This window comes from Pleurodeles waltl, chromosome 7 (assembly GCF_031143425.1).
Source record: "Pleurodeles waltl isolate 20211129_DDA chromosome 7, aPleWal1.hap1.20221129, whole genome shotgun sequence".
Taxonomy (NCBI): domain Eukaryota; kingdom Metazoa; phylum Chordata; class Amphibia; order Caudata; family Salamandridae; genus Pleurodeles; species Pleurodeles waltl.
In genome coordinates, this window is record NC_090446.1 from 1,049,562,093 (window position 1) to 1,049,578,341 (window position 16,249).

The following is a 16,249-nucleotide window of genomic DNA, read 5'->3' on the forward strand; positions in this document are numbered from 1 at the left end:
AAACAAACTAGGATTCACTACAGGAGGACACTGCAAAAGACCTGCAGTGGTGGCTGATGAACCGTGATTGGGTCAGCGTCACCCTTTCCCTTCCCCATGCAGGTCTGATGGCAGTGGCAGACGTATCAGTCCCGGGCTGGGGCGGCCATCTGGGAGAGGTAGAGATCAGAGGACTAGGTTCTCCAACGCAATTCGGACTCCACATCAACCTGTTAGAATTCTGAGCGATCAGATGGTCATTGAAAGCCTTTCTACACGCCATCAAGGGAAGGCTAGAGTATATGTTCATGTACAACACCACCGCCATGTGGTACTACAGCAAACAGGGTAGGGTGAGGTTGCGGACCCTCTGTCAAGAGGCCATATGTCTCTGGACATGGCTGAAATGTCAGGGCATTTCCCTGGTGGCTCAACACATTGAGGGCTCTCTGAAAACCAGAGCAAACTAACTAAGGCAAAGATGCCTAGCGGATCACGAATGGTGTCTCGAACTGGAGGTGGTTCAAGGTGTCTTTCAGCAGTGGGGAGAACCTTGATTAAATTTGTTCACCACTTCTGAGAACGTACAATGTTATCAGTTTTGCACACTGGAGTTTCTAAGGCGGTTCTCGATCGGAGAAGTTCTTTTTCATCTTGAGTGGAGCTTCAGCCTTCTGGATGCCTTTCTGCCCATAGCTATTCTGCCAAGTGTTCTCAAGAAGATCAGGATCGACCGGGCCCAAACCTTGTGGCACTGTACTGAGCTCAGAGAGTTGTGTATCCTGAGCTGTTGAGCATGTCCATCGATGCTCTAATCAGGCTGCCCCTTCAGGAGGATCATCTGTTACAGCAACAGGGGAAGGGGAGGGGTCTCCACCGAATCTGTCAATTCTCTCCATTCATACATGAAGATTGAGCAGGGATAGTTGACCGCTTTCGACCTTCCACCTGAGTGCTGTAATGCTATCTTGGCAGCTCTGCATCCCTCCATCAAGAAGGTGTACGCCGCCCATTGGAGCAGGTTTGTGGCATGGTGTACAGCCAAATAGGTTAACCCTTTATCCACATCCCATTCCCAAGTTCTTTTGTTTCTTACCCTGGCCCAGCAGGGCTTTGCATTGGACAAATAGAAGGGTTATTTATCTGCCTTCTTGCAGCTGCCAGATCAGCTTTCCCTCTAAAAGGCCCCTATTGTAACTAGGTTCCTTAAAGGTCTGCAGCATGTTTCTTCCACCTTCCTTGTTATACCTCCATGGGACCTTAACTTGGTTCTCACCTTTCTAATGTGTGCGCCCTTTGAACCGCTTCATACCTGCCCTCTCAAGCTTCTCACCATCAAGACGGCCTTTCTGGTGCCAATTACATCTGTCCGGAGAGTCACTGAACTGTGGGTGCTGCCATCTCAGCCTCCATATGTCACCTTCTTGCCAGACAAACTGGTCCTTAGGACTTGAACATCTGTTGTGCCGAAGGTAGTCACCCCGTTCTGCGTAGGCCAGTCCATCACTGTGCCTACCTTTTACACTCTGCCTCATTTCTCTGAGGAAGAGGAAAGACTCTACCAGCTGGACCCAAAAAGAGTGTTGTTGTTCTATGTTGACTGCACAAAACCGTTACAGGTGGAACGATCGACTATGGGATATGGTGGAGCCAAGAAAGGGAAAGTTGTGCAATAACTAACCATCTCATGATGGATTGTACACTACATTAAGATCTGCTACACATTGGCCAAGAAGCAGCTCCCTCAGGCTTTGCATGCTCATTCTACCAGAGCAAAAGCTGCTTCCACTGCGTTAGCACACAGAGTTCCGGTACTGCACACATTCACCAAACACCACTTCCTGGCCATTCAGGTCCGTTGGGACAGGCACTTTGCCCATTCGGTCCTGTATGGCTTTTTAGAATAAATCTAGTTTGCAGACCCGTCTCTGGGGAGGTATTGCTTTGGTATCTATTTCAAGGTAAGGAATCTGCGACTCTAAGCCTCTATCAGATGAACAAGTTAATTACCATTGTAATGCCTGTCTCTGGTAGAGACTCTGTCTAGCTGAAGATTCCTTACCAAAGCTCAGCAAATGGAGTTATAGTTACAGGTCTATTCCCTTTTCAGGGCCCTAGTTCCACACACCAGTAGTTAGTTTCCTTTCTGGCTTTGCACTCCTGACATAGAAAGTCGCAAAAAGAAACTGACGTCAGTGCTCTGGGGTGCTGCATATATACATGCTGCACATGCATCACTTCCGGCACAGACAACACCACGCAGAGCCGAATGACACTACCTACCGGCTCGCAGGGGTACTGCTCATAAAAAAGTTCTGGATCCAGTCTGATGCCTGGTGATAATTCGGAATCTTCGGCTAGAGATTATCTACCATATTAGGCGCTACAGAAGGTAAGTATCTTCTTCTTTTGTTACAACTTTGTGATATATCTGCTGGACATAAAAATACTTTACATTATTTTAAAGGTGAAGACCAAAGTGTTTTTTCCTGTATTCTGGACCCTACAGAAATTGAAGCCATCCAACAATTGACCTTATTGTAATCACCATAGTCAGTCTTTTCCAGTTTTAGGTTTTGTTTGGTCTTCTCCTGTCTAACTGGTTCTTCAGGTATTGAATCTTTTAGGATAGCGAAGGTGGGTGGTGGAATGATTCTGCCGCCCCTAACCCCACACTTGCTTCCCTCGTCATTGCTTAAAGCTTGGTTCCTTAGAACCTGTATTTGTTCACACATTTGTATTTATGATTAGAACATTGTCATTATGGGCTGGTAGAAAGATTCCTCAAGGATACAGTCAAATGGTTACAATCTCACTGCTGGGCTCTTGAGAAATTTAAATATACTGACATTGAATTTCAGTGTTATGTTTAGGTTTGCTTCTTACAAACACTTCCTTTTGGTCAACGTAGCCTCTCTGAATGCATTTGAAGGTACATATCACAAATAAAAAATTATGCAGTGTAACTTCTTTTAAATCTTCCAGTCGGAGAACCAGCTCCTTAGTGAAATTTTAACCTTGTTTGTAACCCTCAGTTGCAAGCCCTTTAAAGGAATTTACTTTGTGACGTTCTCTTCAGTGCTCCATTACTTCCTGGCTAGGTTTGCGCTTTGGAGTCATCTGTTGATATGAAAGCTGTTACCTTGAAATGACCTCTTCTGACTACTCCAGAATTTGCAAGCTTCTAGCCATATGCTTTAAACAACCTAATGTTTTCTACAGAAAATCTGGTTCCTGCTGGAGTAAATCAGGAAATGGGTCTTTCTGTTTCCTACTAGACTCAGTTCTACAGGCAGATGAAACTATTTAATATACCTGAAATGTTAACTTGACTCTTGCACCCACCATCTTACATTTCCTGTCTCTGTATGTCAGTATCACAGAATATTTGTCATCTTTTTTTCTCTTTTTGTCACTCTTTTCCTGTCTTTCTCTTCTCCGTTCTCACTTCTTGATCTTTACTTCAGTCGAAGACTGATAATGAAGCATAAGTGCAGAGGCCCACAACCTGTAGCCACTTGCATAGATGAAACCACCGCAGTCACTCTAGAAAATAAGGTTACAGAAGCCACTCAAGGATAGATGGTTCTGCAGGTCGTTGTTTAAGTCTTGAGACAGCTTTCATTTTGACAAGTTTTCTTCCACTCCTGTTCTGTCTGCAGGCAATGATTAGTGAGTTGTGAAGGAAGAAATAAAAAGGTGTAGGGGTATAAAATAAGCAGGTAGTTGTGCCATCTGGAAATGTACAGTTTTTAGCCATAAATGAGAGCAAACTGCATCACCACAAATATCCCTCAACTAACAATCAATCCCGCAGTTCCCAATCCTTCATTGACGTCATGCTGTCTTTTTCCATTGACAATCAGTGGATGTAGCTATGACACTGGTTTGCCACAGTTGATTGTTTAGAATTGAGATCATTAAGTATCACAGAATGTAAGTTGCTAATGCAAACTGCCAAATGTGGTATACTTGTTCAAGGAAATCTAGTCATTCTTGGACCATTTCCAGCAGTAGTAGAAGCTAGAATATAAAGAAGTTTAAAGAGATCTAATTTCAAACATCCTTGACATTCCTTCTAGTTCTTTCAGAATAATATTAGCTAAAAATCTAATGTATTGACACTGCTCTTGTTCGATTGCAATTCCTCGGAAAATAGTCAAATACAAGTAAGTTCTCCTGTTCTTTATTTTGTACTAAGTTTTTGTCCGCATTGTGATTGTTGACTTTTCTAAGGATATTGATTTGAGAATTATCTCATTCTACAGAAGTATGACTACCTCAGATGTCATTTGCTTTCAGTGCCTCTGGGTTGTGGGAACCATGTCAGTCTTAAGTGCTTCCCTTATGATTTCCTCAACAGTTCTTAAGCTTTCCTGTCATCCATGTAGTTCACTCTCATCATGCCAAAGTCACACCTGACTCCTCAGACACTCCCCTTCACTTGAGCCATTCTGGACATGGTTTGGTTTTGTGTCTTTTCCACAGAAAGTAGAGTGCTGGATATTCAGGCTATTATCCCAGTCTTTCAGCCTCTGTCCGGGGTTTCACTGAGATTGACTCTGAGGTCGCTGGGACTGATGGTCTTCTGAATCCTACTGATCAAGATCACCAGGTGATATATGAGGCTCTGCAATGGGATCAGAAGTCTCAGTGGGGCCAACATCAAGGGGACCTTTCTGACCACATCCAGATTTTGATGGAGACTGCAAAAGATCTACATCCTGTTGGCTTCCTTTCATCCATCAAGGGGAGGCCGGTACAGATGGTTTCGGGCACAACCACCTTCATGTGGTATTGCAGCAAGCAGGGCATACCTGGAGGTGCTACATCTTCAGAGATGAATGGATCATCAATGGATTGCCCTGGTGGTGAGCTACCTTTCAGGATCTTTGAATGCCAGGGCAGACAAACTCAGCCATTGAAACCTAGGGGACCATACGTGTCAGCTGCACCTACAGGTGGTGCAAGGTCTCTTCCGCAAATGGAGAGAAACTTGGCTAGATCCATTTGCCTCCACCGAGAATACGCAATGTCAGCAGTTATGTGCTTTGGTGTTGCTAGGGTGTCCCTCTCTTGGTGACGCTTTCTGCCTATGCTGGAGTTTGGGACTCCTTTATGCCATCCTGCTGGTACCTTTTCTACGTAGAGTTTAGAGGAAGGTCAAAACCGAAAGAGCTCAAGTCATCCTAGTTGTCCCTTATTGGGCATTGATAGTATGATATGCAGAGCTGCTGAGCATGAGAATATGTCTTCTGACCGTGCTGCACCTCAGGGGAGGATCTGCTTTCAAAGCAACAGGCAAAGTTCTGCACCCGGACCTTTGTAATCACCACCTTCATGCTTGGAGATTGAGGGCGTTTGCTAAACACCTTCACCCTTCCTCCCGAGCTGGTTGATGGCATCTTGGCAGGCAGGCATCCCTCCACATAGGCAGTATAACTTTGTCATTTGGACAAATTTGTGGCTTGGTGCAGCATATGACAAGTTGCCCCCCTCCAGGCTAAGTTCTGATGTTTTGTTGTTTGTTTCATACCTTCCCTGGCCATGCCCTGTGCACAGTTTAAGGGTAGTTTTCCGCTTTTTCTGCCTTGTTTACAGTTGCCGGGCCAGACGTCATTATTTAAATCTCCTATTGCAGTGCGTTTTTCTGAAAGGACTAAAATACCTGTTTTCCTCTCTCTTCCTATGTCATGCCACTGTGGGACCTTAACGTGGTCCTCACATATTTGATGTGCTCTCCCTTTTAGGCTCTTAGTAGCTTCCCTTTGCTGCTTCTTACACTCAATCCTCAGACCCTCTAATCCTTGTTACCATTGCACTGGTGCAACAAGTGCATGAGCTTTATGTTCCCTGTGTCACTCTTCCATAGATCACTTTATTCCTAGACAAACTGGTTCTGTGGATGCAAGCATTCCAATTTGATAAAATATTTTTCCTCCACTTCAATCCTCTAAGGAGAAGGAATACTTCTCAGGTGATCAGAGGTGCTCCCAGCATGTGTCAGCACAGTAAGTTCAGTTCCCTCCACGGGAGCAGATTGATCTCTGTGCTTCCGACTGGAGCCCAGCAATGCAGCGAAGTCCTCACAGCATTTTCTGCCTTCCTCAGGATTGTCTCAAGGACTGGTCACAGCATCAATTTTCCCAGGTGACAGATGACCTTTGGCAAAGCTCAGTACCAGCAGACCCACTTGCTTTTGGGATTGCATGGTACTTGTGAGCAAGGTGTAGCCTTTTCCAGTGCAATCGCCGATGCCACGGAAGCCCCTCCTGGCATAAGGAGTCGCCGTCAAGGCTCATATGGCGCTTTGTCACACAGTCACTACTACTATGGCCCCCTGGTATAGGGGATCATTGCAAAGAGGCAGTACTGGCTTGGCACTCCCTATATGGCACTCAGTACACGGCTCAGTCCATAGTGGCCTTCACTTGGTTTGCGAAGGTTGCTGAATCACTCCTGCATATGGGCATAGGCCTGAATAGTGCACAGGTGTCTCATCACACCTCACCCTGGGAATCCTCTCGGTAGGGCTCGCTACTGGACTTCACTCCCTCCAGCACTCTTCTCTTTCTCAAGGGGCATACTGGTTTTAGAAAGCAGGAAAACACTGGTGCTCCAGGTTCCTGAGCCGGTGGCCTTGCTATTCTTGAGTGATGTTTCCTCACGCAGTAGAGCGACTAGCAGGCCTTGTCAACCACTCCTGGTCACAGGTAGATGCCTTGCAGAGCTTCCCCTTTTCACACAGCCCTTGTGACCCAAAAAGAGCTTTGGCAATCTACTTTGATCGTACAGGAGTTCTGGGTGGAAGACCAACTCTAAGTAGGGTATTGGGATGCCAAGAAAGGTCAGGCTGTGTAGAAACAGACCATCTCCAGATGAGCTGTACTCTGCAATAAGATATACTACACACTGGCCAACTATTTCGTCAATAAACATAACTTATCCATTAATGATCCTGTTTGGCCAATAAGTCATGGAACTATTCCCCTATGGTAACACAACCAACCATTCTTCCATCTTTAACTCTATAGTACTCACAACATCCATATTGCTGTATAGCACCAATTCGTCTAAGATCACCAGTAGTTTTTAAAGCTCATTATCAAGGTTTACAAAAAATCATCCCTCCAGTGGGTTCTTCTTGGAGTATGTACATATGCATTCAAAAAGTTTTTTATTATATTGCAGCCATGATGGTAGCAATCACCCTTACAAGTTACAAATATTGCTATCTGCAATATTGATAATGAACTGATGATCCATTAGAATTCCTTACCCTTTCATGACCCAGCCCATTTCTTTCCTCAATGAGAAAGCCCAATCTCCTAATCAACCGTTGTCATCTTGAAGTTTATTCATATTTTTTTAGGAAATGCTCTTTCATAACTCGCAAGGTTTCCAATCACAAATGTTACTACTACCAAAATCAGTAATGACCAGAGAGTATGTCCTAATGTATTACTCCTTTTGTGACTCAGTTTGTTAATTGCCTCAGTGAGTAAAGACCAACTCGGGGTTAGACATTCCAACTCTCAATGTAACAACCATCTTAAATGGTCACCCCTCCTAAAGGATATGTCCAGTCCCTAAGTTGCTAACATTACAAAACCAGAATTGTTACCAACCACCAGCAAGGGCTGCAAAGCAAAATAAGCCAACCGATCATTTTACCACAAAGAGATTAAACAATCCCTTTATTCATTTTCCCTTATAAGAAATATTGTAACTCATTATCGGCATTTCCCCTCATAAAAATTATTGTAACTAGTTATCGAGTTGGGGAGCTGTTGCTTTGTAAAGAGCTTATTGATCTAGCCAAGCTCTTAACAATATTCAAAAGTTTAGGAATCTGAGTCAAAAATAGAGTATTTATCAGAAAAGGAGTTATCTATTGCGATTCAGTTAGCATCGATTACAGTTCTGATAAATGGGAGCGTTTTTAGATTTCATTTTCCAATGACCGGGGAGCTTTAGGTTAATTAAATGATTAGTTCTACAAATGGTTCTTTAATAGTCTTACCAGCAGCTTGTTTTGCAAATTTGGACTGAAGAATACATTTGCTCCATTTGTTGTAATCGAAGCTTATAATACATGTGATCCTTCAGTTTTTTTCAGTTACTGTCCACCTGCACAAACGTGATTCTGATAAATAATTTTTCCTCTGCTGAATCCTAATTCATAAACATTTCCAGCAAGCAAGATCTTGAAACAATGTTATTGCTGATTGAGGGTTCTGTCTCTGCACAGCGGCTATCAGTATTTTCCTGAAGTGACAACACCTACCAGTTTACCTGGCACTTTTTAGCTGAGACGTTAGCTCCTTTTCTGCACTTTACGCATAAGAACCTCAAAAACTCACCAAATCCATTTAATTCCTCACACAGTTAACAATATAAATTTTCCTCAGATTAATTCTCCAGCATCAAAAATGGGAACAGCCTATTTCATCAGATATTGAAGTTTATCTGCTAGATGTGGGCTTATTGATGGACAAGTAGTATAATCTTTTTGAATTGTGTTTAGTGAAATCAGAATAACTTTGTAAGCATTGATTGTGCTTCCTTTACTTCCTCTGTCTTCAAGCCCTCCATCCTCACACACCTCTAATCACTTTCCCCAACCTTCCTCCTGAACACCGATGGGAAAAATAACACAACTGTACTACAGCTGCCATACTTTACATGCAATGTTGCAGCATCTGTGGCCAATCTTAATGTTCCTGTATGTGTATGACAGAGCTGAGGCACTAGCAGTAATTGAGATAGACATACATGCATGTAGGATATTATGTATTGCCCCACGCATAACGGTCACCTAGGTAGGGAGCACAGACCACTGTAGAATAAAGCTTTGACACCCCCTCCATTTCACTACAACTCAAGTAAATACTCCTTAGTATTCTAACAAAGCATGTGAATCTTTATGCAATATTAAATGCTTTGATAGCAATGGTTTAACTCTAAATGAAACTAATCAGAGCCATTAAAGGCTTGAGAGCCTTTCTAGCGAGCCAGAAAGCTACACCATACAGCACTAGATGCAATCTGAAATAGCCATTCGGACTGGAGCGTGAATATCCACCCAGCCTTTGACTATAGCTTGTAAAACTGGTTATGTTAGGAGCCTGACATTTTGACTGAAAAGCTTTAAAACTAGTTATGCTACTAAGTTGACACTGTTTCTTAGAAAATCAAGCGGATTCCCAGATTGAAAATATTTAGTAAGGCATGTTGGTGTAAGAACATTATCATATATAAGCATAGCACTGTGCAGGTACAGCTCTTGATCACTTATGATAGAGTCTGCATCATGAGATAAAAGAAAGTAAGGAACACAAATGGTCCCATCAACTCTTCTGAGCTCCTACATATTTTAACTCCAAAGCAGGAACTAATATTGCAGTCATTATTAGGTATTTTCCTAGTCTAAAATTAAAATGTTTTTCTTATCTCTGCCAATTGTATACCATTGGCTAGCTTCATTGTCACTCTCATTTGAATGCTTCTTATTCGTTAGAGGGAGAGAGAGTGTGTGTGTGTGTGTGCGCTTTTTACCTCTTTTTGTGTTTCTCCCTCCCTTGGAGCATGAATACATTACATGTGTCCTGCCACTGCTTACTTTTCACTTGCTACTTTATTTTTGATCAAGCAATTTACAACAGTGCATATCTTGTGTTTTCCAGCTCTCTCTGTTGCACTTCTCCTCCACTACACCCTCTCTTGTGTCGCTCTTTCGCTGCTTGTGTATGCTTCTCCAGGCTTTCCTCTGTGTTGCCCATGTGTGCTTATCCCCCATGTTGCTTTCACGTGTGCTTTTCACATACCCACTAGCCCCACAAAATCCATGTTGCATACTCTTTCGTCCCGCCTCCCCGCACCATTTGTGTTGCTTCCCCCATCCACGCTTTGTGTTGCTTTGCCTCCCCACCGTTCCATTGCTTCTCTTCCTTGCCTTCATGTTGCCTCCTCCCACCACTTTCTTTTCATTTTGTTTACTGAGCCAACTGGGATTGGCAAACAAAAAGGGAAAAAAGTAGATGCGTGCATGCTGAGAGTGCGTCCCTACAAAATGAGTGGCCGCCCTTGTTGGCTTTTTTTTTTCTTTTAGTTTTTTAAAAAGCCATGCTGCACAGTGTCGGAGATGCTGTACAGATTGGTGAAAGCTTTGGCAAAGCCAGTACGTCCAAATGGTGTGACCTATTGCCTTTGCCAATTCATGTTTCTACTGGTACAGGAAGAGACCTGTGAACATTTCATGTTGGCTTTATTAATATGAAGAATTCCATGACTTTATCAAAATGTATCTATGATGAGAAAAGCCGAGATCGGTAAGAAATTGGAAAGTATGATATAACTAGTGCTACTTAGCTACATTGAATGTTTCTGGAAACTTCTGTTTTGCCTCTGGTCTAACTCACCTTTCATACATTTCCTATCATTACCATTTGATTCACAATGGCTTTGTTCATCTTGCTTGTGATATTTAATCTCTTATCTCTAGTAATTGATGCTACTTTGCCTTTTGTGGGCTTGTATGATTATTTTTTAAGCTGAATAGTGTTGGACACCTGTCCTCATTGACTTCCTACAGTATGTGTTATAAGAAAAATAAATATCCATGTGGCAAAATTGTTGTGGTTGCTCACTCACTCTGATCCTTCAGTACTCATAATGATAGTCATGCTCCTCTTTGGATGTACCTGTCTGTTCTTCATGGTCGAAAGTGACTAGAACAAGAAAAGACAAAATATAAAGTAATTTGGTCAAATAAAATTCTAACACCTCAAAAAGTCAGACATCCCATTTACTTCAGAAAGGTCAGTCATAACAGAGTCCCATACGACATTCTTTTGCAGCATGGACTTTGGTCTAGAAGTATAAGTAGTTTAAGTGTTGTGGTCATTGTGGCTGGTTCTGTCTGTAATGTGAGACAATGAAGTTGCCTGGATTCCCACAGTCTCCTAGCCTCCTTAGGTTTTTTTTCAACTGTTTTTGGGATAAATCCGAAGAAGCAGAGCTATAGTAATATTTAAAAGAATAATTGGAGCAACAGGTTATTTCTGTCAAGGGTGTGTCTGTTCTTGAGAACAGGTCCTATGGGAACTACTCACATTTTGAAGTTCTGGTGTATTGACAAAATATTCACTCTTTGTAGCAGGATCATGATCAGGACTAGTGTGCAACTTGATGCATCTTTTTGACAAGAAAATTACACTGGGATAAAGTGAGGTCAACATACGGAACAGATTTGAAACTAGGATCTGCAAAAAGGCTTTGAGGCGGCATTGATGGCTGGATTCCTGTTTGAAAAGAAAGTGGCAGCATTTCATTTCGACAAAGTGCATAAGGATGAAACTGGATCCCGTTGAGAAACACATGGTGTGCTGCCCAACACCAGCCTTAAAAATCCTGCACTATTTCCCTATAAATGATGCATATGGATTAACATCCTCAACGGTGCTCAAAGAAGTGTCAAATAGTTGCCAAGAATTGCATTTAATAAAAGACTTAATGAACATTTTACTATTGAATCGATTCCAGTTTGATCCAACTCACCTTCAGTTCAGAAATACCTTAAAAACAAGTTTACGCAATAAAAAATGCTTGATTACTGGCAAGTCCTGATATGTTCCTCCTGGACAGACACTAAGCTTTACATACACGAGTGAGCATGACTATTATTTTGATCGCATAAAAAATGTCATCACTTTGTATGCGTTTGTGAAGACAGCCTTGTTAAAATGTGATGTAGTAAGTTTCCATACTGCTTGTTGGTGCCTGCATGTCATCACTGTTTTCCATCTGTTCATTTTATTAATTTACACCATCATGTTTTTTTTCTTTTCGCAGATTATGATATCATTAGTCTGACTTGTTAACTGGAAACAGACCAGGATACTGGGGATTTTGTGTGGGTCTTTTACTTTGGTGTCTCCCATTTCATATGTGACCCAGATTTTTTGGCACAGGCATACAGCCCTCCTTTCAAAGCCACCATGGCGAAATACATGCTGAAAATGTATAGATGTGTTCATTGTACAGCCCAATAATATTGTGACACCTTAGGTGTTTAATTGAATTTTTCCTGTAAACTATGTATTTTATTGTGCATAATTGAGATTTGTTAATAAAACTAAACCATGCAAAGGAGTCTTGCGGTGACCGTTAGAAAAACTGGTTTAAGTTTCTGTTGCTGGTCCTTTTCAATTATGCATTTGTCCAAAGATTTTTGCATCATTGTAAATTAACTACATGTATATATTGTATATTCCAAAAGGCTAGCATTTTATGAAAATGTTTCCGTGACTCAAGATGGGATCACAATCAGTAAAAAAAAAAACATAAAAAAAACACAAAAGTCTCCATATGTCATCCATTTTTTTTAATGATGGTTATGTTTTATGCCTGATGACAAATCCTTTGACTGCCAGGGAAGGAAAATAAAATAGTGTTCCTCAGAAATTGTTTTCATTGTTGTAGGTTGCATCAAACTGCTTGACCCTGGCTTCCTTTTAGAGGAAGCACGTTCTTGGAGGGTACTTAATTGTCCCTTTTTCTGTATTCTGCAGGTCCCATAACAACAAACTGCAGTCTACAACATCTTAGAGCTCAGCTTGCACTCCTAACAAACAAAATCAAGATCTGGTTGTCAGTGAAGTTTATATCAAGAGTCCAGATGTTTTTGTAGTCGGGTGGTCCAGCCAAAACTGTTTCTGTGGTCACCACAGTTGCATTAGGATTCTTGGATTCTTATCCTATTTTTGTCCAAAGGACAACGGAAAGAAATCAACATCACCACTTTTCTTGTCCTGGGTTAAATCAGGTGGCAGAAGCAGGAAAACGTTGGTTTGTTGAGAGTGGAAGATAAAAAAAAAAAGCAGCAAGAAGCAAACACTCAATGGAGTCTGGTTCGGCTCCATGGAAATGCCACGTCTGTTCTTCAGTGAAGAAACTGGTCTAATGCCCACCCAGAAAACCTTTGACTGTATTTATTTATTCTATGAACACTTTTATATTGCTGGCTTCATTTGTCAGCCGATTATTTGTTTTTCTTATATAAAAAAGAAATCCTACATCCCTTTTGGTTACATGTAATCCAGTCTGTACCTTAACATGATTCCTGTAGGTAAAAGTACAAGAGAACCTTTAGGTGTCTTTTCTTTCTATGAAAGGAGCTGCTATGTACACATGTGCACATCCATGCAAACTGGGACTCAACAAGGAGTTTATTGTTTAAAAAGCAAAATAATAATTAAGCTGCCATAAACAGTCGGACTGAATGCTCATGGACTATAGACTGTTGTTCTGAATATAGCAGTAAAGTTTGTCATTTACTCTGCACCAGACTAAAATGAGTAAAAAATCTATTTGAAGGTATCTTGTTTGTAAACATTTGTCAGATTCAAATTTTTCCCTTTTTTGTATTGAGACTCAGAATATGGATGTATATTAAACATAATAAAAAGGAGATCACTGTTCTCCCCCCAAGGTACTGTGTCTGTGCACAAAATGAAAAGCTTATTTCGTGAGACAGGTGGACTGTCTGTTGAAGATGTGTGTTTTATCTTGGTAAAATGTAAACTAAAGCGTAGCAGAGTCCAAGGTTGACTTAAAAGTTGCATACATTTTTGCAAAAATGCTCTTTTATACTTATGTTTAATTCTTATCAGGTTTACCCAAAGCTCTTTCCAGCGTCCATTTTTAACTCTCTGATAGAGACTTCTAACTGAAGATTCCTCATCTTGTGAATTTCCCCAGGGGCCAGACTGGATCTGGAGAATTTTTTAAGCAATTACGTTGCATGATTGTTGGTGGCATCGTGCAGCTCCACATCAGATCCGTCCCGCCCTGGATGTGATGATGGAGCTACTATATCTGCATCACTTTGGCCTACTGACATCAGTTCCTTTCTTTCCACCCCTTCCGACATGAATCCGTAGTTTCTTTTGAATCTTGTTGTACTGACACTATTTTTTCCCCTCATTGTTTCCAGTGTGCAAGAGACATGTTGCCTCCAAAAACAGGGTTTAAACCTTGTAAAGACTGCAACCTTGTAAAGACTCCAATGTTGGTGACAGACACCAATGTGTTTGATTCTCGATCCTCGGCTCCAGGCCCAGCTTGGTGTCATTTGAATGCTGTGTGAAGATGAACAAGTGCCTGAAAACGAAGCTAAACCTGCCATAGTAAATTCCCCACCACGTAAATTCCTCCGGGCGCCAGACTGGATCCAATGAATTTTGTCAGCAGTTAAGTTGCTCATCGGTAGGTGGCATCGTCCAGCTCTTTGTCAGACCCGTCCCTCTGCCAGTGTGACGTCAGGGATACTATATCTACACTTCTTCCACGTTCTGACATTGGGTCCTTTCTTTTCATGCCTTCTGATGTGGATCCAGAGCGCCAATTGAATCCTCTCCAACTGAGTTTTCTTTTTCCCTCAAAATTTCCAGTATGCAAGGAACATGTCCCTTCCAAAAAGAATACAACTGGTAAACGTCGGTGACAGACACCCATGATGTTCATCTCTGGTGCTGCCGCTATATGCATATCTCTGCATATTGGGAATGTTGCGTGAAGATCAACAACAAAAAATTTGCTACAATAAAGCTAGACTTGCAGTCGCAGAGCGTCCGATGAAGTCGAAGTAGTTCCAGTCGATGGCTCAGTCTTGCTCTCACTTCCAGGACTGCAAGGAGTTCAGGTAAGTCAAAGAAATCCAAGAAGCATAAGAAGTTGAAGCACAAATCCTCTCAGTCCTACCATTGAGTTGCATGAGATCATGATTACCTCTAGGCCACAGAGTCGATACCCTCTCTTGGGAGCAGTTCCGCAATTGGTCCTGTTGCATCTTGTCTCCACAGGTTTAAAGTGACACTCCAGGAAGGCAGAAAAAGAGTTGGTCACCCCTGAGTCAGCGAGCTTGAAACCTTTTGTTCCACAGCTAGCATGGTCTCTGCCATCACCTAAGTGGTCAGTAGCTTACCGAACTTCGGTTGAGTTTTAGAAATCCCCAAGTATACTGTGAGAACTTGAATCAGTGTGATTGAGGTGCGTCTTGCTAATGCTACACCTACTGTCACGCATCCCCAGTAGATTAGGTTTTAGGTCCTGAAGAATTGACCTGATCAATAATGACATGAGGCAAGAAACATGTCGGCCTTTAATCTCACTATTTTCTGAGGTGCTTGGGATCAGTACCTCCACATTCAGCCATTCATATTCAGCCTCTCAACCTTCTGCGCTGGCCCCATCTCCGAGCCCAGTGCCTCTGACTGCTGCACCAGTGCAGCGTCCAGTGCCCAATTAATGTTGCAACCCCGGGTCTGGACTGTAGTAGATAGTTTATTGAACTCTGAAACTTACTTTTTCCCATTCCTCACAAAGGTCACAAAGGGCAGGCCTGCATTTATACTCAGACCCAGAAACGTTCCACCTACATGTTTATGATGACAATAATGAGGCTGATGACCTTTATGACAAGGACAATATATTTGTGGACTTACAGGATGCCGGTGGACTGGACGCCACTCCAGACATTGATTTTCCTCCGCTATGGCAAAAAGAAGAGTCTGCCTCCTTCACCACAATGATTAGAAGAGTGGCAGACGTTTTTGACCTTACACTTCCACAACCGAGATAAAACCAGTGCCTGACTGAGCTACTCAGCTCAGGCCAAACAAGCCAGGAATACTGTCTTACATTAAATGAAGCCATTACTGATGTGCTTGTGTGCTCTTGGGCAAAGCCAGGATCTTGCATCCTTGTAAGTAGGCAGGTGGCAAGCCAACTTAGACCCCATCCCAGGGACCCTAATTGTTGTGGGACGGTGTGGCAGATATCTTGCCAGCACTCCTGGGTGAAATACTACCAACCCTAAACTCTTATCTTGAATGGCCATTATGCAGCAAAGCGCTCTATTTACTTAGGTCTGGATACAACCAGCTGCCTGGGTAGGACATTTGCCACCAGTGTGGTACTTTGGCAAGAAGCATCGATTCACTCCACAGACATCTCTTCCAATGTCCCTCATGGAAGTGCCCTTGGACTGAAGCATATACTCGGTCTTGGAAATATTTAATGAGAGCAACGCCACTGCTTTCTCTCTAGGCCTAGGTTCACCTATTTGGTAGTTCCCCCACCTTATCAAGGCTTAGGCAGGAGATCCAGCAGAGGCAGCGTCAATATGCACCTCTAATAACAAGCCACCCAGGTTTTTTGAGGTAGAGGGCAGGGATCTAGCTGACAGCTTACAGGTTCCCAAGTGTAA

The 16,249-nt window shown here is 42.4% G+C and overlaps 1 protein-coding gene across 6 annotated transcripts in view; it reads left to right on the forward strand.

The window, feature by feature from the left end:
- The window catches only part of BPTF (bromodomain PHD finger transcription factor), a 1,198,927-nt gene extending 1,185,453 nt beyond the window's left edge, over window positions 1-13,474 (forward strand). For 3 of the 6 annotated variants that reach the window (XM_069199907.1, XM_069199908.1, XM_069199910.1), the window contains one exon: window positions 12,552-13,474. In XM_069199907.1, coding sequence (XP_069056008.1) covers window positions 12,552-12,588 — 37 coding nt within the window. In that variant the 3' untranslated portion in view covers window positions 12,589-13,474. Of the gene's footprint in view, window positions 1-11,832; window positions 11,967-12,551 lie in introns of those variants that run through there. The other 3 variants (XM_069199911.1, XM_069199912.1, XM_069199909.1) reach the window with 2 other exon arrangements.
- The last annotated feature ends 2,775 nt before the right edge of the window (window positions 13,475-16,249 follow it).